This window comes from Mobula hypostoma, chromosome 4 (assembly GCF_963921235.1).
Source record: "Mobula hypostoma chromosome 4, sMobHyp1.1, whole genome shotgun sequence".
Taxonomy (NCBI): domain Eukaryota; kingdom Metazoa; phylum Chordata; class Chondrichthyes; order Myliobatiformes; family Myliobatidae; genus Mobula; species Mobula hypostoma.
In genome coordinates, this window is record NC_086100.1 from 95,161,961 (window position 1) to 95,189,095 (window position 27,135).

General features: G+C 42.3%; 1 protein-coding gene across 3 annotated transcripts in view; it reads right to left on the bottom strand.

The window, feature by feature from the left end:
* Positions 1–27,135, bottom strand: part of LOC134345472 (serine/threonine-protein kinase PAK 2-like) — a 93,961-nt gene that overhangs the window by 29,038 nt on the left and 37,788 nt on the right. For all 3 annotated transcript variants that reach the window (XM_063046178.1, XM_063046179.1, XM_063046177.1), the window contains one exon: positions 2,610–2,818. In XM_063046178.1, the coding sequence (XP_062902248.1) occupies positions 2,610–2,799 (190 nt within the window). In that variant the 5' untranslated portion in view covers positions 2,800–2,818. The remainder of the gene's footprint in view (positions 1–2,609; positions 2,819–27,135) is intronic.

Here is a 27,135-nt window from a genome sequence, read left to right on the forward strand (position 1 = left end):
AATTACTTTCCTTCCACAGATGTTGCTTGACTACTGAGTTCTTCCAGCAGATTCCACATGACACTAGCACTACACCCATTTGTTGCCCATACACCTTGTATCATACTTGCTGGTAGCGAAACTCATTCCACCCACATTTGATTCCTAGATTCCCTCTCCCAGTGTCTGCTTCATATATTACTGTCATGTCCCATGTTCCCACAGCACAGTTTCACACCCACACTGGAGATATTCAGTCCCTATAAAAAGTATTCACCAACCACCCCCACCCCCCAAGAAATCTTCATGTTTTCATTGAACCACAGTGGATTTAAGTTGGCTTTTTTGACACTGATCAACAGAAGACTCTTTCGTGTCAAAGTGAAAACACATTTCTACAAATTCGTCTAAATTTATTATAATTATTAAACACAAAATAATTGATTGCGTAACTACTCACCCCCTTCAAGCCTTTGGCAGCAATTACAGCCTTGAGTCTGTGTGGATAGGTCTCTATCAGCTTTGCACAACTGGACACTGCAATTTTTCCTCATTCTTATTTGCAAAACTGCTCAATTTCTGTCAGATTGCATAGGGATCATGAGTGAACAGCCCTTTTCAAGTCCAGCCACAAATTCTCAATTGAGGTCTGAACTCTGACTTGGCCACTCCAGGACATTGTTGTTTTTAAGCCATTCCTGTACAGCTTTGGCTTTATGCTTACGGCTATTGTCTTGCTGGAAAACAAATCTCCTAAGTTGCAATTCTCTTGCAGTCAGCATCAAGTTTTCCCCCAGGATTCCCTGTATTTTGCTGTATTCATTTTACCCTCTACCTTCACAAGCCTTCCAGGGCCTGCTGCAGTGAAGCATCCCCACAGCATGATGCAGCCACCACCATGCTTCACGGTAGGGATGGTGTGTTTTTGATGATGTGCGATGTTTGGCTTATGGCAAACATAGCATCTAGGTGATAGCCAAAAAGCTCAATTTTGGTATCATCAGACCATAGAACCTTCTTCCAGCTGACTTCAGACTCCCACATGCCTTCTGGCAAACTCTTGCCTAGATTTTATGAGAGTTTTTTTCCAACAGTAGCTTTCTCCTTGCCACCCTCCCATAAAATTGCGACTGGTGAAGCACCTGGGCAACAGTTGTCGTGTGCGCAGTTTCTCCCATCTTACCCACTGAAGCTTGTAACTCCTCCAAAGTTGTCATAGATCTCTTGGTGGTCTCCCTCACTAGTCCCCTTCTTGCATGGTCACTCAGTTTTTGAGGACAGCCTGTTCTAGGCAGATTTACAGCTGGGCTATATTATTTCCATTTCTTGGTGATTGACTTAATTGTACTCCAAGGGATATTCAGTGACTTGGAAACGTGCTTGTATCCATCTCCTTTAAGTTTGACAAGCAAGTTAATGCAGTAGTAAAAGCCAGTTTTTACCAGCTTCGTACTAGCGCCAAAACGAAGCAGTTTCTCTCTTTCAAAGATCTCGAGGAAGTCATCCATGCCCTTATATCCTCCCACTTGGACTACTCCAATTCCCTGTACACTGGGATTAGTCAGTCGTCCCTGTCCCATCTGCAACTGGTCCAGAATGCCGCAGCCAGGCTCCTGACAGGTGCCCGGAAGAGGGACCATATGGCTGCCAATATGGTTCAGAAATGATTTTAAGATTCTCCTGTTTGTTTATAAAGCACTAAATGGGCTGGCTCCCCCTTATATCACAGACCTTCTAACCCCTTATTCTACTTCCAGGTCCCTCAGATCAGCTGAGTTGGGGCTCCTGGCTGTCCCACGATCCAAACTTAAGCTCAGGGGTGACCGCCCCTTTGCTATTGTAGACCCTAGACTATGGAACAGCATTCCCCTCCCTATCAGATCTGCCCCCTCCATCGACTCTTTTAAATCCAGGTTCAAATCTTACTTTTATTCACTAGCGTTTGAATCCTCCTGATGTGGCTGGTTTTTTGGCTTGTGCCTAGGCCCTTGTGTTGTTTCCTTTGTGCCTATAAGCTGTTTGCCTTATTATGTCTGTGTTTCTTGTATTTGTAATTTTAGCTATTCTGCTCTGATCTGTACAGCACTTTGGTCAATGTGGGTTGTTTTTAAATGTGCTATATAAATAAATTTGACTTGACTTGTTGTTTAATAACCTTTTTACAGAGTTGCTTGGAGTGTTCTTTATCTTCATTGTGTAGTTTTTGCCAGGATACTGACTCACCAGCAGTTGGACCTTCCAGGTACAGATGTACAATCAACTGAAACACCTTGACTGCACACAAGTAATCTCCATTTAACTAATTATGTGACTTCTAAAGCCAATTGGCCACACCAGTGATGATTTGGTGCATCATATTAAAGGGAGTGAATACAGATACAATCGATTATTTTGTGTTTTATATTTAGATCACTTTGTAGAAATCTGTTTTCACTTTCACATGAAAGAGTCTTTTCTGTTGATCAGTGTCAGCAAAAGACAAATTAGATCCACTGTGAAACAATAAAAGATGAAACTTCTGAGGGAGGAGGGGGGTGAATACCTTTACAGGCACTGTAGCTGCTCCTTCCAGTCGATGGTCACCCCACCCTTACCATGCTCCACGCTCATGCCTTGTCACCCCACTCTACCTTTCTCTCCAGTATTTGAGAAGATGGACTTCAGCTTTGTCCGCTTCTGTTTCTCTTCAGGCACAGACGGGAGTGGCTTTGCATTATGGTTGGTCAACAGAGTGTCCTTACTGGTCATACAGAAACTGGTGCTGCTCACACGTACTGGGGGTGCAGGCGGTTTGTCTTCCAACTCCCCGTTGTTTGACATAACTTCAGATTATGAAACCCTGAAAAAAGGAGACAAAAATGTTTACCACTGAAACATACTATCACAGGTCAAAGGACTTTTGTCCTGCTGGCTCAACAACAAAGGTCCAACTGTTCCTCTCACAGAACTTTTAATAAAGCACCAATTGATTATAGAAATCACACAGTCCATATTTCTTTTCAGTTCAGCAGCACAGGTCCACTAACATACATACATCATGATGACTGTAGATTTCACCAAAATACACTAGGAAATAAGCCATAGTGTAATTTCTTTAGCCCTGAACTCTGCATCAAAACTGGCAGCACGTTAAGGTACTAGGATGCATAGGGAACTAAACTGTCAAAGATAAATCATCTTTAAAAAACTCATAAAGCCCTCTGTTTGGAGTCTTTTTACATAGTTGCTTTACTTCTTGACAGGGACCTCAAGCAGAATTCAGTGGGAGCCAAAAGTGAAAAGGATCTCTACCATTTGACTTTCATCTTACAACACTATAGGATAAATCTGAAATTCAGATTGGTAATTGCAAACATTTTTTTTTAAATCAGAATTAAATGTGAAATATGTAGCTCCCAATTCTTGGCAGTTCTCAAGTGTTCTACTGAAAGCAGGCACCCTGACTGAATCCAATGATGGTTTAATCCATTTGCACTGATTTTTCTTCCCCTTAAAGAGGAGTAATAACCCATATCTATTAATATATTTTTTTCTAATAACTGTCTGCTCTCACCCTTCACACCCAGCTGACCAAGGTCATTCAAATTGACAAACAATATACTGACCATGTACACACAGAGTTGGACTTTATATTTCAGTTGCCTGTCTGATACATCTCAAACATTAAGTTTTTTGTACGCGGTCACCTTTAACATTTATGGTAGTCTTACTGCACATACAAATGTCTATTTCAGCTGCACAAAGTAACTTCACTGAACTGAAAAAGCTGGCTGTAAATTTTCTCTGCGGACCTCTGCCACTGAGGAGCTTAATACCATATTCCCTTTACACTGTTAACATTTATTTTATCTTGCATTATTTTTTGATTGTCAAATGATTTTTTTTCAAAATTCAGCATCACCAGCAAATTGGTCTGACATTGATAAGTGCACTATGTTAAATGTTAACGGTTTCCAGAGTTAGAAAAGGGAATTTCAGGTGTTGCACAAGCTCTCATTCTCTGGTAATGGTTAATTGACATCTTTCCCAACTCATACACCATCTTTCAGTTAAACTTGTACAAGTCGGGGCATCATATTGTTGCAACACACATCAAAGTTGCTGGTGAACGCAGCATCTATAGGAAGAGGTGCAGTCGACGTTTCAGGCCGAGACCCTTCGTCATCATATTGTTTCCTTGTACACCCAAAATAACAAAGCTGCTTGTTTTGTTTCCACTCTAAATATGAATACTTAAAATAGAAAAAGGCTCACAATTCAAATCCCAAGTGATCGGAATTTTAATTCTATTGCACACAATTTGAAATCTGTCAACTTTTTGAAATTTTCAATTAAACCTACTCCCCGACACCCTCACCATCTTGCACTGCTTTGTTCCCATTAACTAAGGTGAATTCCAAAATTATACATGGTCAACCAAGCTTTACTTTAAGGTCTTGGGTTCCTGTTTGAGACAGTTCTTTAAATAGCAGCTTCCAGGAAACTACATCAGCTTGCTCCTCCAGTCAGAGTGACACCAATTTAAAATACTCAGGCTCAGAGCAGTTGGCTGCACTTTTTGTCAATCTTTTTGTCGGAGTATCTCCCTGACATATGCTCAGCACAGAAAGCACCAACTTCAAACCAGGAGACTTTGAAAACACCTGTCCAAGTCATATCCCCATACTGGGCTATAGTTTAAACCATGACTGTGGATTCTGGTTCTGTCAGACTGAATGATAACTCCTAAAACATATTCTATGATTTGTTTGTCAGCTAAGAGAAGATAATCCCTGTCATTCTGCTAGATTCATTGATTAATTAAAATTAAAAGGCATCTTTCCCCAAGAGTCAAAATAAATAGTTCGCCAATGGACAATATCTCTTTTGTAGTCAACCCAAAATCTTCAGTTAAAACGTCCTACCTAGGCTAATTTTGCTCAGTTCTATGAGGAACAGAGCATTCTATACATTAGGTGATTAACACAAAATATGCAATATATGTTATGATCTATCTCCACTTAATTCTCTCACAGAGCTACAAATGAATAGTATGTTGTGGAATTACATTACCAGCAAGGTCTAAATTGAAGACGTGCTTTGGTAAAACCTATGACAATTATTTAAACCTAAAGATCAAGAATGAGTAATATGCCCGTAATTCACTAACAAATGAAGGTAATAGAACTGCTGACCCAGCAATGGCTTAGCTTGTGCAGGAACATTTGACAATAGTTTGATTGGGGATGTTGGTTATAGCGATGGCTGTGAGATCGGGGTATCTTGGGGGCAGTGCTGTGGCTTTCTTATGATCAGCTGAGTGGGATGGATAGGTAGGGTTTAGTTGGGAAATAATTACTTGGAAAAAGTTAAGACTATATTCATAAAGTGTTTCCCTGATATTCAGCAAGAAATTTAACTGCAGGTGCTGGAATCTGGAGCAAGAAACGAATTGCTGGAGGAACTTACAAGGTTCAGACTGTAGGATTAGACTAAGGGAAATAGCCAGCTGTATTTATGCCGCAGCTTTAATATAAGGAGTTCAAAGGTCTTTCTAATAAAATTTGGCAATGCCAATTAAGACAGATGAAGAAAAATGGTCAGACGAAGGTGGTAATGAGTGTCTCAACAAATGAAGGTGGTGTAAAGCAGCGGTCCCCAACCACCGGGCCGCGGACCGGTACTGGGCCGCGAGGAAACGATATGATTTGGCGATATGAGTCAGCCGCACCTTTTCTCATTCCCTGTCACGCCCAGTGTGAGCTTGAACGCATGCAAGGTCATTACACACGCGTCATCCATGTCAGCGCGGGAAGGAGATCAATTCCTCGAGCTTGCAAATGACAGCGGGCTGAAAAGTATGTTTGACATAACATCGCTGACGGCATTCTGGATCAAGATGGCCACGAAAACACTGAAAACGTTGCTTCCATTTCCAACATATCTCTGCAATGAATGCAACGAAAACTAAATTGCAGAATAGACTGGACATAAGGAACCCCTTCGAGTATCGCTGTCTCCCATCACCCCTCGATAGGACCGTCTTGTTGCAGGGAAACAAGCCCAGGGCTCCCATTGATTCAGCGATATTGATGAGTTGCAATGATTTTATATGTTCATACGGGGAAAATATGTGCTGTGTGTTTAATATCCAAACATTACCTAAAATGTTATGATGCTATTGACTTATTTATATAACCATATCACAATTACAGCACGGAAACAGGCCATCTTGGTCCTTCTAGTCCCACCGACCTGCACTCAGCCCATAACCCTCCATTCCTTTCCTGTCCATATATCTGTCCAATTTTTCTTTAAATGATAATATCGAACCTGGTTCTGCCACTTCTACTGGAAGTTCGTTCAACACTTACTTCAAGCTCCCCGTCCTCCCTGATAATTGACTTATCACTATATTCATGCGAGGAAACTATGCGCTGTGTGTTTAGTCATAGTCATAGTCATACTTTATTATTCCCGGGGGAAATTGGTTTTTGTTACAGTTGCTCCATGAATAATAAATAGTAATAGAACCATAAATAGTTAAATAGTAATATCTAAATTGTGCCAGTAAATTATGAAATAAGTCCAGAACCAGCCTATTGGCTCAGGATGTCTGACCCTCCAAGGGAGGAGTTGTAAAGTTTGATGGCCACAGGCAGGAATGACTTCCTATGACGCTCAGTGCTGCATCTCAGTGGAATGAGTCTCTGGCTGAATGTACTCCTGTGCCCACCCAGTACATTATGTAGTGGATGGGAGACATTGACCAAGATGGCATGCAACTTAGACAGCATCCTCTTTTCAGACACCACCGTGAGAGAGTCCAGTTCCATCCCCACAACATCACTGGCCTTACGAATGAGTTTCTTGATTCTGTTGGTGTCTGCCACCCTCAGCCTGCTGCCCCAGCACACAACAGCAAACATGATAGCACTGGCCACCACAGACTCGTAGAACATCCTCAGCATCGTCCGGCAGATGTTAAAGGACCTCAGTCTAATATTAAATATTTAATATTAAATTCATTAGATAAACTCTTTTAGAAATGAAATTGAGTGTATTAGCCACCTATCACCTATATTCCGGTCGTGATTAACACCCCCGCCTGAACAGAATGGACAAAACCGATTTGCAGAGAAAAAAAATCGGCAGGTACACACATGTGCACTGGTGCCTGTGCAAGGCTTCATGGTAATTGTAGTCCTTCTCTGGGTAAACACAACGTATTTGACTGCTACTCTTGTGTGTTGGCAACCCCACCCCCCAACCGGGTCGGCCGGTCCGCAAGAATATTGTCAATATTAAACTGGTCCGCAGTGCAAAAAAGGTTGGGGACCCCTGGTGTAAAGATATACTGAACTCTGGGCATCACTGGCTCAACACATACCACCCAAGATAATGTGACCAAAATCAAGGATAGACATGAAACTGGTGTTGGAGGAAAGCCATTTCTTCTCAGAATTCTGTCTACCCAAAATTCACTGATCTTAAGACTACATACTACAATATCAAGGTGATCAACATGCAGCTTAAGAAACATTAGAAACAAGCAGGTAATTTTTGGATTGAGAGGCTGTGACTACTGGATCCTGCAGAGATGATCCTTGTACACACGAGGAAATCTGCAGATGCTGGAAATTCAAGCAACACACATCAAAGTTGCTGGTGAACGCAGCAGGCCAGGCAGCATCTCTAGGAAGAGGTACAGAACCCGATGCAGACTGGGAGATCGTTTTGCTGAACACCTACGCTCTGTCCGCCAGAGAAAGCAGGATCTCCCAGTGGCCACACGTTTTAATTCTACATCCCATTCCCATTCTGACATGTCTATCCACGGCCTCCTCTACTGTAAAGATGAAGCCACACTCAGGTTGGAGGAACAACACCCTCTTTTCCGTCTGGGTAGCCTCCAACCTGATGGCACGAACATTGACTTCTCTAACTTCCGCTAATGCCCCACCTCCCCCTCGTACCCCATCCGTTATTTATATACACATATTCTTTTTCTCTCTCTCCTGTTTCTCCCTCTGTCCCTCTGACTATGCCCCTTGTCCATCCTCTGGGTTTTCCCCCCCTCCCCCTTTTCTTTCTTCCCGGACCTCCTGTCCCATGATCCTCTCATATCCCCTTTGCCAATCACCTGTCCAGCTCTTGGCTCCATCCCTCCCCCTCCTGTCTTCTCCTATCATTTCGGATCTCCCCCTCCCCCTCTCAAATCCCTTACTAACTTTTCCTTCAGTAGTTCTGACGAAGGGTCTCAGCCTGAAATGTCGACTGCACCTCTTCCTAGAGATGCTGCCTGGCCTGCTGCATCCACCAGCAACTTTGATGTGTGTTGCCTGATCCTCCTACCTCAGTTTTTCCATCATCAATAGCAATCTTTGTTGTCTCTGAGAGTGCTCAGTGAGGTTGAGTGGAGTGTGCAGCCTGGAGACGGGGCACAAGCCTACAATAGTCTCCATTTCTTGCTGATCTTCTAATTAAAGCATCAAGCAAGATTAAAGTCAACGAGGATGATGGAGGAAACAAGGTGTTCAGTGTCATATGCCTGCGTTTGAGTGGTCTCTCTCTCTCCCTCAATGCTGCCAGAGGAAGGTCCCTGTGTTTGACTTGTCTCTTTTCCTCCCCCTCGCTCAATGCTGTCGGAGGCAGGTCCCTATGTTTGACTTGTCTCTCTCTCTCCCTCTTGCTCAATGCTGCTGGAGCAAGATGCCTGTGTTTGACTTGTCTCTCTCTCTCCCTCTAGCTCAATGCTACCAGAGGAAGGTCCCTGCGTTTGATTCATCTCTCTCTCTCTTTCCCTCCCACTCAATGCTGTCAGAGTCTTGGGTCTTGGGTAAGGTTTAATCAACACGGTTTGTGGGTGGACTCTGTAGTTCACGTCATATCTTTTTCTATTTTCTGGTTACTCCATTTTTTAAAAAAAAATTGCTATCTTGTGTGATTCTGATCTGGTTCTGCGACCTGCAGTCAACGAACTACACAGCACTAACTAAAACTGAATCTTTCTAGTCTGTTTCAAAGACTGGTTTGATGTTTTATATAGTGTTTTTCACTTTTTTTGCTGTTTGCGTGATTTGTTCCTTTTTTTCTGCACAGTGGGTGCTTGATGTTTTCTTTGAAGGGAAGGGTTCCATGGTGTTTCTTTGTTTTGTGGCTGACTGTTGAAAGACAAATCTCAGGGCTGTACACTGCATAAACACTTTGATAATAAATATACTTTGAATCAACCTCTGTCCGTGAAGATAAAGTGCACCAAATCCAAATTTGTAGGTGACACAAAACTACGTGGCAGTGTGGGCAGAATATGGAAAAACTCAATGATGTGCATTACTCCAATTACATAGTGCTCTGGTGTGACTGCATATAGGATCACCAAACCCAAAGGAGGATAGACAATAGTTGCAGCAAAGATTCACTAGACTGATTTCGACTGTTTAGAGTAGGGGTCGCCAACCCGTCGATCGCGATTGACCGGTCGATCTTTGAGACTTTCCCAGTAGATCCCGAGGAAAAATCAAAAATAAATACACAAATACTGTTGTAATGTGAGCATTATAAAAGTAATACTAATTAAGATAATGGTAATATAGCAATATTTTCGCTAAAAAGCTGTTTGTAAAGAGAGATTGTTTCCGGGTTGCGGGGTTTTAGTTCCGTTCTTTCTGCCCAGTTCACATGTGTGTAGTTGCCCCGCCATACACCGCGTTTTCAGCGTAGCCTGTGCTGCATCAAAGTGACCAATCAGACTAGGTAAGAGTACAGACCGTCGCAAACATCAATATACGGCAGTGGTCCCCAACCACCGGGCCGTGAAGCATGCAGTGGTGCAGCGGTAGTTGGGATACACACAGCACATCTTTAAGAAAAAAAGCCGAAATAAACAAGCTAATTAATTAGGTGCCGCCCAGCACGTAAATGTCGGCTCAGATCAGAGACGATGCAATCGGCAATCGTTCGTGATATCCTGATAGCATAGCGGAGGCTCCACGAAAGGCGGCAAAAACATACAAATTCCATCCAGAATGAGAAGTGGAATTTCTATTTACCTTGGTGAAAGACAAGTGTGTATGTATGTTGTGCCACCAAACACAAGCACTGACTAAAAGAGGGAATCTGGAGCAGCACCGCAACACCAACCACCAGGAATTTAAAGACACCTACCCCACCAAGAGCGCAATCCGTGCCTGGAAAGTTGAGCTGAAATTGGGGCTGAAGGCCCAGCAATCGTTCTTCACAAAACATGCTGCTCAAAATAAGGCTGCTATTGAAGCATCATTTCGTGTAAGTCACCTTTTGGCTGAACACAAGAAGCCTTTTACAGATGGCGATTTATTCGAGGAAGCAATGGTCATTACCGCAGAGACTGTTTTTAATGACTTTAAAAACAAAAACGGCATCACAACCGCAATACATAATATACCGCTTGGCCCTGCAACAGTGACAAGGAGGGTAGAATCACCAACAGAGGACGTGAATATTTTTCACTACAGTTCGATGAATCCCTGGATGTGATGCAAACAGCTCAGCTTGTTGTATTTGTCAGAATGGCTTTTCAGGATTTTACAACAAAGGAGGACTTCCTCACTCTTTTGCAATTAAAGGAAAGAACGAGAGGTGAGGATATTTACAATGAGTTTTTAAAAATATGTCCGTGAAAATGACATCCGCATTCATAAACTAGTGGCAATTACTACTGATGGGGCCGAGCAATGCGCGGTGTGCACGTTGGTTTTATAGCAGTAAAAGTCAGTGCCTACTTCAGGTCAACTTATCTATGTGAAATTGCATTTTCACAGAAAAAAATTATTAAATCTAAGTACAGGAGCTGACTTACTGACAGACACCTCACTAGGGTTGCCAACTTTCTCGCTCCCAAATAACGGACAAAAGTAGCAGTCAAATCCCGGGACATTTGTGTTTACCCCGAGAAACACTACCATGACTATGAAATCTTGCGTGGGCACCTGTGTGAGCATGCGTGTACGTGCCGATTTTTATTTTAACCTACGAATCGGTTTTGACTTAATTCTCATTATTTCTACTTTATATAGGCTGTGTATTTATCACATCATTCTTGCTTTTACTATATGTTAGTGTTATTTTAGGTTTTATGTGTTATTTGGTATGATTTGGTATGTTATTTTTTTGGGCCTGGGAACGCTCAAAATTTTTTTCCATATAAATTAATGGTAATTGCTTCTTCGGTGTAAAGCATTTCGGCAAGAGAGGTTTCATAGGAATGTTCTACCTTAGCGGGGGGAATACGGGACAGTTGGCAACCCTACACCTCACAGACTGTCTCAGACTGGCTGTCTGTAGTTATGAGCCAAATTTCAGGGAACTAGTAAAAAGTATTCAGCCCAGTCATCACACTGAGTGCAACAGTCAATTTTTATTCATTTATTTTTCGTGTTGAAATAAAATTAAATAATGAAACTTAGAATTAAAGGTGTGAAGTATTGTAATATTCTTAAAGAAAGACAGCTATGGCCTGTTTGATATGCTAGTTACAGTGTTTTCTTGTTTGAATTAATTTGAAAGTTTGACAAAAGTATTTTGTGTAATTCAAATACAATTCGCCCAAATAAAAGGCCTCAAATTGGAAGTACAATCTGAGCTGTTTTTTCTCTAAACGATTTAGTAGGTAGATCTTGCTTTCACTGAGGTTGAGGTAGGGGATCTTGGGCTTAAAAAGGTTGGTGACCACTAGTTTAGAGGTTAACACAAAATTAGTGGACAGGATCTTTATAAGACCATAAGGCATAGGAGCAGAATTAAGCCATTGGCCCACCAAGTCTGCTTCACCATTGAATTATGGCTGATCCCCTTTCCCCTCCTCAGTCTCACTTACCTGCCTTCGTCCCATAACCTTTGATGCTGTATCCAATCAAGAAGCTATCAAGCTCTGCCTTAAATACACCCAATGACTTGGCCTCCAGTTGCTTGCGATAATAAATTCCACAAGGTCACCACCCTCTGGCTAAAGAAATTTCTCCGCATCTCTGTTTTGAATGGACGCCCCTCTATCCTGAGGCTGTGCCCTCTTGTCCTAGACACCCCCATCATGGGATTCATCCTTTCTACATCTACCATGTCGAGGCCTTTCAACATTCCAAAGGTTTCAATGAGAATCCCCCTCATTCTTCTGAATTCCAGCGAGTACAGACCCAGAGCCATCAAATGTTCCTCATATGATAACCCTTTCATTCCTGGAATCATCCTTGTGAACCTCCTCTGAGCCCTCTCCATTGCCAGCATATCTTTTCTTAGATGAAGAGCCCAAAATTGTTCATGATACTCAAGTTGAAGCCTCACCAGTGTCTTATAAAGCCTCAGCGTCACATCTCCGCTCTTGTATTCTAGACCTCTTGGACTGAATGCCAACATTGCATTTGCCTTCCTCGCCACCAACTCAACCTGCAAGTTATGCACAAGGACTCCCAAGACCCTGTGCATCTCAAACTTTTGGATTTTCTCCTCAAACAATTCCAACAGGTTATCAGGCAAAATTTGCCCTTAAGGAAACCATGCAGACTTTGTCCTGTTTTGTTCTGTGTCACCAAGTACTCCATCACCTTATCTTTAACAAACGACTCCAACATCTTCCTAACCACTGAGGTAAGATAATTTCCTTTATGCTGTCTTCCTCCTTTCTTAAAGCATGGAGGGACATTAGCAGTTTTACAATCCCCTGGCACCATGCCAGAGTCCAATGATTTTTGAAAGATCATTACTCCTCCACAATCTCTACTGCTACCTCTCAGAACCCAAGGGTGAAGTTCATCTGGTCCAGATGACTTGTGTATCCATAGACCTTTCAGCTTTTTAAGTAACTTTCCCTCGTAATAGTAACTGCACTCACTTCTCTTCCCTCACATCCTTCAACACCTAGCACACTGCTAGTGTCTTCCATAGTGAAGACTGATACAAAATTCTCATTTAGTTCATCTGCCATCTCCTTGTCCCCCATTATTATTTCTCTGACCTCGTTTTCTAGCGGTCCTATATCCAACTGTCATCTCTCACTCTCATTTTTTTTGCATACTTGTAAAAGCTTTTACTATCCACTTTTATATGTTTGCTAACTTGCTTTCATATTTCATCATTTCCCGCCTAATGGTTCTTTTAGTTGCTCTCTCATCATCATTATCATCATCAGGTGCCCTGCCCAGTTTGAGTTTTGACTGCCATGGCCCACACACTCCTGTTTCAGGTCAAACGGATCAATTCATTGGTATTCATTTCCAGTTCTCTGGCTGCTGTCTCCATCATCATTTGTCTTTGTCTTCCTCTTGTTTTCTTCCCTTCAATCTTTCACATAATTACCATGCATTCTAACTCCTCTTTCCTAATCACATGTCCAATGAAGTCACGTTGCCTTTTCATGATCTCATATATTATTTCTCTTTTTGTGTTTGCTCTATTCACGACATCCTCGTTAGATATTCGTTTCATCCATGACATTCTTTGCATCCTCCTCAAAAACCACATCTCTGCTGCTTCAATTTGTTTCCTCATGTTACTAGGTATTGTCCAACATTCTGAGCCATATAACATAACTGAATAAATGTAACATTTCAGTACTCTGAGGCAGGTTGTCATGCCTAGTTTAGTGTTGGTCAGGATACTCTTCATTCTCGTAAAGGTGTCCTTTGCTATCCCTATTCTTCTTTTGATGTCCATGTCGCACCTGCCATCTGATGTCACCCAACTTCCTAAGTAGTAAAGGTTCTGTACTTGTTTTATGTCTTCCCCGTTTATTCTCAGCCTGCAGATCGGATTCTCCTTCTTTTTGAATATCACCATACATTGTCTTTTTGCAATTGATAGATAGACCCATTTTTGCACTTTCTTCAACAACTATGTCAATTAAGTTTTGTAGTTCTTCCTCTGTACTTGCAATTAACACAGTGTCATCTGCATATCTGAAATTATTGATGCTTTCACTGCCAACTTTGATTTCCAAGACGTCTCTTATTTTTTGTAATATTGTTTCACTGTACACATTAAATAAATCGGGGAGAAAACACATCATTGTCTAACGCCACTCTTGATTTTCGTAAACTGGCTCACTTCTCCATCTATTCTTACAGTGGCAGTTTGTTCCCAGTACAGTTGCTCTCTATTGGTTTTAAAAGCTTCCCAATTCAACCTCCACTAATTTTTGCTTCTTATATGCCCTCTCTCTTGCTTCTACATTAGCTTTGACTCCCCTAATCAGCCACTGTTGTAATATTTTATCATTTGAGTATTTCTTTGTTTTTGGAATACATCTATTCTGCTCCTTTCTCATTTTTGTTCCAGAAACTCAAGCCATTGCTGCTCTGCTGTAAGCCCTGCTAGCATCTGCTTCCAATTTACTTTGGCCAACTCCTCTCTCATACCACTGAAATTTCCTTTACTCCACTGAAATACTGCTATGTCAGACTTTGCTTTCTCCCTATCAAATTTCAAGTTGAACTCAATCATATTGTGATCACTGCCTCCTAAGGGTTCTTTTACCTTAAGCTCCCTAGTCACCTCCAGTTCATTACATAACGCCCAATCCAGAAAAGCTCATCCCCTAGTAAACTCAATGACAAACAGCTTCAAAAATCCATCTTTTAGGCATTCAACAAACTCACTCTCGAGATCCATTACCAACCTGATTTTCCCAACCTACCCCCATGTTAAAATCTCCCATGATTATCATAACATTGCCCTTTTGACACGCCTTTTCTATTTCCTATTGTAACCTGCAGTCCACATCCCGCTACTGTTGGGAGACCTGTATATAACTGCCATCAGGGTCCTTTTACCCTTGCGGTTTCTTAACTCAACCCACAAGGATTCAACATCTTCCGATCCCGTGTCACATCTTTCTAATGATTTGATGCTATTCATTACCAGCAGAGCCACACCACCCCCTCTGCCTACCTTCATATCCCTCCAATACAACATGTAACTTTGGATATTCACCTCCCAACTACAGCCATCCTTCAACCACGATTCAGTGATCACCACAACATACTTGACAATCTGTACTAGTGCAACAAGCTCATCCACCTTATTTCTTAAATTCCATGCACTGAGACTGTATTTGCTACCCTTTTTGATTCTGCATCCCTATTGCACTGATACTCGCCCTTCTGGCTGCAATTTTGTCCTATCATTTGCCTGACCTTCCTGACAGTCTGACTGCACGCTATCTTTGCATTTTTATCATCCATCCTATCCTGAGTCCCTTCACTCCAGTTCCCAACCCCCTGCCAAATTAGTTTAACCCCTCCCAACAGCTCTAACAAACCTGCCCACGAGAATATTGGTCCTCCTTGGTTTCAGATGCAACCCATTACTTTTGAATAGGTCATACCTCACCCAGAAGAAATCCCAATGATCCAGGAACCTGAAAGTCTGCCCCCTGCACCAACTTGTCAGCCATGCATTAATCTGCCAAATCAAACTGTTTCTACCCTGACTTGTAAGTGGCACAGGCAGCAATCCAGAAGTTACTACCCGGGAGGTCCTGCTTCTCAACTTTCTACCTAGCTCTATAAATTCTCTTTTCAGGACCTCTTTGCTTTTCCTTCCCATGTCATTGGTACCAATATGTACCAAGACATCTGGCTGCTCTCCCTCCCTCTCCAAAATGCTGTGGACGCGATCTGAGACATCACAGACCCTGGCACAGGGAGGCAACATTCCATTTGGGTGATCCATTCACGTCCACAGAATCTCCTAACTGTTCCCCTATCACTACCACTCCCCTCTTCTCCCTCTTTCCCTTCTGCACCACGGAATTATACTCAGTGCCAGTAACCCAGTCTCTGTGGCATTCCTCTGGCAGGTCACCCCCCACAACAGTATCCAAAGTGGTATAGTAATTACTGAGAGGAATGGGCACAGGGGTGCCCTGCACTAACTGCCTATTCACAGTTCCATTTCTCTTGGCAGTCACCCAGCTGAAAGGCTGCAATTTAGGGGTGACTACTTCCCTGTAACTCTAATCGATGCTCAAGTTTAGAACAGCAACAGGTAAATTAATCAAAATGTACAGTGTTTTGCAAGTATTTGATAAGATAGACATGGGATTAATATTTCCTTTGGCTGGAGTTTACATAACCAAAGCACAGCACCTCAAAACAAGGGACTGCACATTCAGAATCAGAATCAGGTTTAATATCACCGGCATATGTTGTGAAATGTGTTACCTTCATGGCAGCAGTACAATGAAATACATGATAAATAAACAGAGATAAAACAATTATATTAAGTATATATGTGTGTATGAAATAGTTATGTTAATATAAGTAGTGCAAAGAAAACAGAAACAAGGAAAGTAGTGAGGTAGTGTTCATGGGTTCAATGGCCATTTAGAAATCGGATGGCAGAGAGGAAGAAGCTGTTTCTGAATCACTGAGTGTGTGCCTTCAGGCTTCTGTACTTTCTTCCTGATGGTAACAGTGAGAAAAGGGCATGCCCTGGGTGGTGGGGATTCTTAACGATGGCCGCCACCTTCCTAAGGCACTGCTCCTTAAAGATGTTTTGGATACTATGGAGGCTGGTACCCATGACGGAGCTGACTAATTTTACAATTTTCTGCAACTTACTTCGATCTTGTGCAGCAGCTCCCCCCCCCCACCCCATTCCAGACAGTGAAGCAGCCACTCAGAATGCTCTCCACAATACATCTGTAGAAGTTTGAGTGTTTTCATTGACAAACGAAATCTCCTAAAACTCCTAATGAAATATAGCCACCGTCTTGCCTTCTTTATAGCTGCATCAATACGTTGCATCCAGGTTAGGACCTCGTAGATATTGACACCCATAAAAGTGAAATTACTCTCTCTCTCCACTTCTGATTGCTCTGAGGATAGACTTGTGTTCCCTCATCTTACCCTTCCCGAAGGCCAGAATCAGCTCTTTGGTCTTGCTGACACTGAGTGCAAGGTTGGTGCTGCGACACCACTCCACTATCTGGTATATCTCACTCCTGCACGCCTTTCACCACCATCTGAGATTCTGCCAGCAATGGTTGTATCATCAGCAAATTTATAGATGACATTTGAACTACACCTAGCCACACACACATCCCTGTGGTGTGCCTGTGTTGATTGTCAGCAAGGTGGCTAAAGCTAAAAGAAATTTCTTCATTCAGGGTTGAGAAGTACTGAGAATTTAGAATTCTCAACCCAAGCAGTCTTAGTCACACAGATTTGATAAATTTTTCTGTTTGGAAAACCAAAGGATACAAAGTTACTGCAAATTGCCCCAAATGTAGGTGAGTGATAGAATTTGAGGTGAGTTAGTAAGAATGGGGGGGGGGAGGCGGGGAAATACATGCAGAATCAATGTAAATGGGTGGCTGATGGTCAGTGCTGACAGTAGGCCAGAGGATCTGTTCTCATGCGGTCCCTCTATGACTCTACAAAAGTGATGCTGAACTTTAAAAAGCTAAGATCTTACTAAATGGCAGAGTAGATGCAAGAGGTCAGACAGCACACTCTGCAGAATATCAGATGTTATCGCACAAAGAGAAAAACAAAATATGATCAAAACATCGATAAGTCCCACATAAAGAACAAATTTCATACATTGGCAAAGCAATTGCCTTAAAGAACAGACAACAGCTCTTGGAGCGTCATGATTGATCCGTGGATCTCAGTTTCCAATGGCTATGCTGTAATCACACCCAATGCACTAGCACACCACAGTGCATCAGTCCATCAAATACAATGGCATCTGCCTCAGCTCTCAATTTAAAAAAAAGATGCCCCGCAACATTAGCCAAATAGACCTGCTGATAGAGTATCATTAAGAGGAAGGTCAAAAATCACACCAAAACCTCTCTGAACTACTAACCTCCAATGTAACTTGCTGTGCTGAAAAACATAGATAAATATACTGGCAGGACCAAATTACATTATTTGTTGGGTTTCTGAAAGACAACTGCAAGGGGCTAAAATGCAACATACCAGGTGTGATTGGTAAGTTCATGGCCTAAGGTAGGAGTCAATTTTAGAAACCTAGCACATTTATTTTTCAACATAGTCCCCTCCTGCGTTTACTCACTTAGTCCAGTGGTCGTGGAGCATACGGATCCCTTCTTTGTAGAAGTCAGCATCTTGGACCTCCAGAAAGTGGTCCACAGCAGGGGTGATTGATAAGTTTGTGGCCTAAGCTAGAAGGAGATGAGTTATACAACTCTCATTACATGCACGAACTTATCAATCACCTCTGCTGTGGACCACTTTCTGGAGGTCCAAGACACCGACTTCTACAAAGAAGGGATCCGTATGCTCCACGACCGCTGGACTAAGTGTGTAAATGTAGGAGGGGACTATGTTGAAAAATAAATGTGCTAGGTTTTCTAAAATTGACTCCTACTTTAGGCCACGAACTTATCAATCACCCCTCGTATTTACATTAAAAAGCACATTAGGGGAGACAGTCGGACAGCTGAACTGGAGCTATATGAAAGAGGTTTTGTAAAAAAGAGAAAGACAGGTGATTTTACAGGCTCTGCACAATCAATTATTTTCAGGCTGCACTAACTCTGGGCAGTCAGGATGGGGACACGTCCCAGTTGCCAAGGTATCAAAGATGCATTCAGACTTTGTTCTGAGATATAAAGAAGAACAGAAAGGGGGGGGGAACAGAAGGCTCAAGATTGGGACTGGGATGGGTCTGAAGCGGAAAGAAGTCAAGTCATGGAGGAGTTAAGTAAGCAGCTGAAGATAGAACTGACAGGCTGTGGGTGAAAGCACATGCTGTCAATATGTAGTGGATGTACTGTGTATGAATAAATATATACAAATCAATTATATGAGCATGGGTATGTACCTACATGGACAGCAGGTGGTCTGTTTCAGAGTATATCCTAAGTCTGCACAGTGCAACATGGTCTCCAACCATAGTCTGTCCATTGCGTCTGCACTATTGATAGCACAAATTCGATTCGATTCAATTCAACTTTATTGTCATTGTGCCGAGTACAGATACAAAGCCAATGAAATGCAATTAGTATCTAACCAGAAATGCAAAGAATAGTGTTATTTACAAAATACTGCGAATAAAAAAGTGCTACAGCACACAAATATAAAATTACTGAGACAGCACAATACAGATGCAATACTGCTTAGCGCTGTGATGAGAGGTTCAGCAGGGTCACAGCCTCAGGGAAGAAGCTCTTCCTGTGCCTGCTGGTGCAGGAGCGGAGGCTCCTGCAGCGCCTACCGGATGGGAGGAGAGTAAAAAGTCCATGGTTAGGGTGAGATGCATCCCTGATAATGCTTTTCACCCTGCCCAGGCAGCGTTTAAGGTAGATGTTCTCAATGGTGGGCAACTGGGTGCCGATAATCCACTGGGCAGTTTTCACCACATGCTGGAGTACTTTGTGGTCTGATACGGGACAATTGCCACACCACACTGAGATGCAGTTGGTGAGTATGCTTTCAATGGTACAGCGGTAAAAGTCCGTCAGTATCCTGAGACAGAGGTGAGCTTTCTTCATGCTCCGCAGGAAATAAATGCAACAAATGCAAGAGTCACCCCACATTACAACTCATGCACAGACAATAATTCCCATTCCTCACCCATGACTTTGAGAAACTGCCTATGATGACAACAAAACTAATAATACAAGAACATATCATGTTCTTTGGTTTACTACTTACATCCAGTCACTAAAGTAAATGGTAAGATTGGGTTTCAATAGGAGAACAGCAAGTATTGAAAAAATGCTTAAAACTTTTGCCACTGGCACATGTAGTGAATTTAGGCCAATCTCTGCCCCATTGATTGAGTGTTTTGAACTATTGTTAGATTGACTGCTGTGATCATTTATTTCACACTGCCAAATGAATCGAAAGCCACACACACAGTTAGAGATGAGCACAGGGTGCTTTTCAACTAGTGACAATACAAGATGACTTGTAATCAGCAAAATCTTAAACAGACCCAGGCGTATTAAAAGAAATGATATACCAGCCTGGCAAGACACACAGAACTATATGCAGGGCAAACAGTGCAATGAGCATGCTGTAGACACGGATAAGCAACTACACCCGCCCCCAACCTCTGATCCAAATTCTGCTGCCCTATCACATCCACTCATGAATCTAATCAGTGAAAGGATTAAGTTTAAAGAGCATCCACAGGCTTCAGCTTTACCAAGTACAGTTTGCAACTAGCCAACAGTAGTACTAAGGTTACTTGGAACTTGAACGTTGTAATAGACCAGTAATTGCAAAAGGCATTAAACACTGGCCCTGTACGCTGCAAAAAAAGTCAAAGCTCTTGGACTGTACCTTCCAGCTCATGACTCCACTATCTGAAAGGACGATTGAACCAGCTGTATGAGAACCCATTTAAGTTATATACATGCAACACACATCAAAGTTGCTGGTGAACGCAGCAGGCCAGCAGCACCTCTAGGAAGAGGTATAGTAGACGTTTCAGGCTGAGACCCTTTGTCAGGATTAACTGAAGAAAGAGCTAGAAAGAGATTTAAAAGTGGGAGGGGGAGGCGGAGATCCAATAGGAGAAGACAGGAGGGGGAGGGATAGAGCCAAGAGCTGGACAGGTGATTGGCAAAAGGGGTATGAGAGGATCATGGGACAGGAGGCCTAGGGAGAAAGAAAAGGGGGAGGGGGGAAAAAGCCCAGAGGAAAGGCAAGGGGTATAGTCAGAGGGACAGAGGGAGAAAAAGGAGAGTGAGAGAAAGAATGTGTGTATATAAATAACGGATGGGGTACGAGGGGGAGGTAGGGCATTAGCGGAAGTTAGAGAAGTCAATGTTCCTGTAATCAGGTTGGAGGCTACTCGGACGGAATATAAAGTGTTGTTCCTCCAACCTGAGTGTGGCTTCATCTTTACAGTAGAGGAGACCCTGTGTAGACATATCAGAATGGGAATGGGATGTGGAATTAGAAGGTGTGGCCACTGGGAGATTTTAATTTCACATCCCATTCCCATTCTGATATGTCTATCCACGGCCTCCTCTTCTGTAAAGATGAAGCCACACTCAGGTTGGAGGAACAACACCTTATATTCCGTCTGGGTAGCCTCCAGCCTGATGGCATGAACATCGACTTCTCTAACTTCCGCTAATGCCCCACCTCCCCCTCGTATCACATCCGTTATTTATTTTTATACACACATTCTTTCTCTCACTCTCCCCTTTCTCCCTCTGTCCCATCTTCTGGGCTTCCCCCCCTCCCCCTTTTCTTTCTCCCTAGGCCTCCTGTCCCATGATCCTCTCATATCCCCTTTGCCAATCACCTGTCCAGCTCTTGGCTCCATCCCTCCCCCTCCTGTCTTCTCCTATCATATTGGATCTCCCCCTCCCCCTCTTAAATCTCTTTCTAGCTCTTTCTTCAGTTAGTCCTGACGAAGGATCTCGGCCTGAAACGTTGACTGTACCTCTTCCTAGAGATGCTGCCTGGCCTGCTGCGTTCACCAGCAACTTTGATGTGTGTTGCTTGAATTTCCAGCATCTGCAGAATTCCACGTGTTAAGTTATATACATTGCTGGTCTGGAAATACCTCTGCTTTCTTGCTGGTTCTAAACTCCAGAACTCCCTACCCATCAGCATTGTAGGAGTATTGTTAACAAACAGAGAATAGGTTTGGGGAAATTCACTACCACTTTCTCAAGGACAATTATTACTGGTTCTGTCCACACTCAGATTTCCAAAAATAAATAAATTGAAAAAACACCACTTTGCCCTGTGGAATTCCCTATGCAAGACTTTACATGTCCACTGATATCATCAGTTGCACCAAAATCATTACATTATTCGCTGCTTATTTCAATGAAACAACGGTAGTACAACTGTCACCGGAAGATTGCTGGTACATTATACAACAGCTTGGAAAGAATCCATCACTTACTCATACAAAATACATCCAATCTATCTGCAAGAAAGGCTTCTACAGTGTAAGCTGGCACCATTAAGTGGTGACTGTGTGCAGCTCCGAAGGGCCAATGTACTGCTGCCGCAAAACAACAAATGTCAACGCGTAAGCCAATGATATTGAACTTATTTCTGATTCTAAATATGAAAATTGATCTAGAAACATTGTGGTCAATTGTATATAGTTTTGTCAACAAATTAGATGGTTTGTTTATATTTCTATTGAAGACAACTATCATTAATAAGCATGAATGTACGAGTAAATAAAATTAAAAGGCTTGCATTTATTTAGAACTTTATACAATACTGGGACACTCTACAGTACTTTGCAGACAAAAAGTACTTTGAAATTGTAGCTTTGCTTTAGCAAAGGAAACATGGCAGCCAACTTGTGCACAGCAAGGTCACAACAAAATCAGCAACAGTTAGTGCATTTTTAGGGGCATTGACTGAGGTATAAAAATTAACTCGGCAATAGCTAGCTAAATGCACTCTTCTTTTGAAATAATGCCACAAGATTTTTCCTTCCATCTATCCAACAAGAGATGGCTGACGTTTAACAGTGTAGAAGTCCTGGGGCAGGCAAATATGACAATAAGTCTTTTCTTATGTAAAAACCCACTGGGTCAAAAATTGGAATGTAACCTGGACAATCAAGTCTGCTCACACCTGTCCCTCAATAGTTATACATTCATGCTTACTGTATCACCAAGTGGTAGTTTTACTTTTTCAGATTGCTTACTCAAAAATCTGTACCACATCCTTCAGTCAAGGAACCCTAAAGGTTGGAGTCTGTGCCTTACCAGAAAGGTAATGAGATACAAAACAAAATAAAGCTACAGCCAGATAATCATCTAAAACAGACTCCATGTTGTCTGTAAAACCAGAGAGTGGTAGTGGCTCAAAGAGTACCTTGAATAATATGTCTAATATCCTACCCTCACTTTTCCATATCCCTCTATTTCCTTTGAGTTTAAAGGTCTGATTGCTCCCAGCTTCAGGACCCATACCACCAAGGTCAGGAATGGTTATTACTTCTCAATCATCAGCTCTTGAACCAGAGGGATAACTTCCCTCACCCCAACAATGAACTGTTCCCATAACTGATGGACTCACTTTAAGGACTCTACTTTGTTATTTCATGTTCTCGTTGTTTATTGCTATTTATTTATATTTGCATTTGCACAGTTTGTTACTCACTGATGCTGCTTACAGCTAATGTTCTATAATTTGCTGAGTATGCCCACAGGAAACAGAATCTCAGGGTTTTATGTGGTAACATGCATGTACTCTGATAATAATTTTTACTTTGAACCTACCACTAGTACATCTTTGGACTATGTGAGGAAACTCATAAGGTCAAGGGGAGAACGTACAAACCCCTTACAGACAGTGGATGGAATTTACTGTGATTTCCAACAAGAAAATGAATCTCAGGGTAGTATATGGTGACATATGTAATTTGATAATAAATATAGTTTGAACGCAACCAAAACCATACATAGTGTACAAACAAAAGAATTTGGAGTGGCCTGGCTAACTTTGTCAACTGCTCTACCATTCCGATTTAAGATGGCACTACCAAAGACGGGCAACAGCTTACTAGTAGTTCATGAAGCAATAAATACAACTAAATACTTTATTAATAACACCTTTTCTGTGGAAATTGTGGTTAATGATCACCACAAACAATGAAGAGGCAAGTGAAGGCAAGGCTGATTTGAGGGTCGAGGTGTGCAGGTGCAGTGCAAAGTTGAAGCGAGGCCGAGGCATGTTCGAGACAGAATCACAGTAGGGGGCAAAGTTAGAGCAAATGGGGCAGAGGAGTTTCGGAGCTTGTCCACCGAAACCAAGAGTGAGGTTTGATTGATCTAAGCACTGGATCGATTTGGAAAGGTTGGGTATGGGCTGGAATGTGGTAGTGGGGTCCATGCCCAGAGCATATCGATGCGGTAGGGCCTGGGTCCTAGTGTGGGGTGTGACCTGGTGTTTGGACAATTTAAACACCAGGCCAGGTGGACTGAAAAGGGAGGGTCTCAGGACCACAGGTGAGGGTCGGGCTGGTTCTGCTCACTGCTTCGTGACATTTACTCCACTTTCCGTGGTGCTGAGGCTGATGCTGTCTCCTGCTCTGGGTTTTGTGTCTGTGAGCTTTGTTACGATTTACCCTGCCGTGTGACAACTGAAGCTGAGGCTATGGGCCCACTTCTGAATGCTGTTGCTTGCTTTTATTGTTTGCATGATTTGAACTTTGTTTCCTCTCTCTGCGCATTGGTCTTTTTTTTAAACTGGGTTCTTTCAAGTTTCTTGTTTTGTGGCTGCCTGTAGCAGACGAATCTTAAGGTTGTATAATTTATACATACTTTGATAATAAATGTACTTTGAACAATACAGCAACACAGATTATTACTCTGCCCACTGTAATCTTTCACTCCCTTCTTTATCAGTGCATCTCCACTGATTTCACATTATTCAAAGACTGTTTCCAGCAATCTCTGAAGCAGAGTATTAAAAGATTCATACTGCTCAAAAAATTGCATCTCAGTTTGAAGACAGTTACAGATAAGGATAACTTTTATTCTCAAGGGAAAGCAGACATCCGACCCTGCAAAAACTCATTTCAGGGAGGTAGCACCATCAATTTGCGGGAGACTCCCGGAACTTCCGGGAGAGATGGGATGTCTGCAATAGAGTAGCTCCTTAGCAGCCAGCCAGCTAGTTTAAATAACATTAGCTATGCTAATGAATGAATGACACCTGTTAAACTCACCTCAACATGTCTTTTACAGTCTTAACCCACCATGGGCAATGGAAAAGTCACTGTTGTAAACAGTGCAGCGAGCAACACTGTCATTATTTTGACCCCTATTAGGCAGGGGTACACTTTGGTGTAGTCTGGGGTGACGCACGTTTTATATTTTTTTTGGAACACTCTGTCATGGCGCGCTCTCACTCTCTCGCTCTGGCTTGCTTGCTCTCGCTCTCTCTCACGCGCAATCTCTCTCTCATGTTCGCTCTCGCGCTCTCTCTCGCTCGCTCTCAAAAAAATTGATTTCCGTGATATTGTATATAATTTGCAGGCATCAGGGAGCCACTATTAATATGTGGGAGACTCCCGGAACTTCCGGGAGAGGTGGGATGTCTGGGAAAGGCTAATCGTAACAGTATTAGGCAGGAACTAGGAAGGGTTGATCAGGAGCACAAAGATAAATCAACATCCAACATATGGAATCTTTTAAAGGCCAAATGGTTAAGAGTTCAGTTCCTATGAGGATGCAAGGTCTGGGGAACCTTGGATCTCAAGGAATATTGTAAGTTCAGTCAGAGAAAAAGAAAGCAGGTTTAGGAAGCTGAAATCTGACAAAGCCTGATGAATATAAAGGAAACAGGCAAGAACTTACAGAGTTAGGGCTGAAAGGGACTATGAAATATGCTTAGCAAGTAGGATTAAGAATCCAAAGGAACTTTATACATATACCAGTAGCAAGAGGGTAGCAAATGAAAGGGTAGATTCACTTAAAATTCAGGACAGAATTTATGCTTGAAGCCAGAGGAAGTGGGTGAAGCTCTAAATGAGTATTGGTATTCATCAAACAGAAGGGTATGGAGAATATAGAGATCAAAGAGGGACATATTTAAATTCTATGTTAGAATCAGAATCATTATCACTTGCAAACTGTATGTTGTGAAATTTGTTGATGGTATTGAGGAGGTGGTGTTGGGTATCATGTAAACATGAAGATATACGAGTCCCCAAGGCCTGATGAAATCTATCCCAGCATAGTATGAGAAGGACATTGCTGAGGGCCTGACAGAAATACTTGTATCTTTACACATGATGTGTCAGGAGATTAGAGAATAGCCAATTTTCTTCTTTTGTTTAAGGGCAATAAGGATAATCAAGCAATTTATAGGCCAGTGAACTTTACATCAGTGTTAAGGAGATTATTGGGGAAGATACCTGGACACACAAGGAAAAGCATGTGCTTATTACTGACCATGGTTTTGTGTGGGGGAGGTTCTGTCTCGCACACTTGTTGTGTAATGGAGATAATTGATGAGGATAGTGTATTAGATGCAGTTGACAGACTTTAGTAAAGCATTTGACAAAGATCCACCATGAATTCAGAAGTTGAATACAAAATTGGCCTTTTCAGAGAATACAGAGTAGGGTAGAAGACTGTTTTTCTGACTGAAGGTCTTTTGACAGTGGTATTCCATGGGAATCTGTACTGAGCTCCTGTGTCATTTAATAAAATTATTTTGATGAAAACGTAGCAAGTGAAAATGATTAGCAAGTTTGCAATTTTAAAAATGGTGGCATTGTGTATATTTTGAGGAAGGATTTACCAAAGGTAACAGCAGGATTTAGTTCAGTTGGAAATTTGGGTGGAGAAAAAGCAAATGGAATTTAATCCCAACACATGTGAGACGGTACATTTTGAGAGAACAATGAATGCCAGTACAAAGGGATCTTGGGGTACAAATCAGTATGTCTCAGAAAGTGGCAACCCAAATTGAGAGGGTAGTAAAGAAAGTGTACAGCATGCTTTCTTCCATAGGTTGCGATGTAGAGTGTAAAAGTTGGGAAGTCACATTGTAACCATCTAAAACTTTGGTTAGGCCACTTTCAGAGCTCTGGTTGCTGCTTTAAAGCTGATTTATACTTCTGCGTCAACTCGACGCCGTAACCTACGCACGTTGTGAGCATTTATACTTGTGCGTTGGTGTGTCTGACAATTTGGGCATGTCACACATGCGCGCACACCTGCCTGTGCAAGGCTTCATGGTCATGGTCGTCTTTCTCGGGGTTAACAAGTCTAAAGCGAGCGTCTTTTTTCGTAAAAGCGAAATGTGTCCTCCATAATTTCGGAGGTCTGTAAAGCTTTATGGAAAGCATTGCAGTCAGAGTTCCCTCCCTGCCCTTAAGTCACCCAATGGGAAGCTATTGCAGCGTAGGAGGAAATGCGATGCTACCAAGTGGACCAATCACAGTTGCTGTGGTCTGCATTGCCACGACGCGTAGTTACATTTTGGGAGAGATGCGTGTCAGTCTATGGCGTAGGGATCCGCATAGGCTCTGCGTAGGATTCGCAGCAACGCCGTACCTACGGCGTCGATTTGACGCAGAAGTATAAATCAACCTTAAGGAGGGGGATGTGGAAGCTTTGGAGACAGTGCAAAAAGAGGATCACTGGGATGTTGCCTGGATTGGAGAACATTAGCCATGAGGCTGACAAACTGAAGTGTTTTCTACAGAGTGTCAGAGACTGAG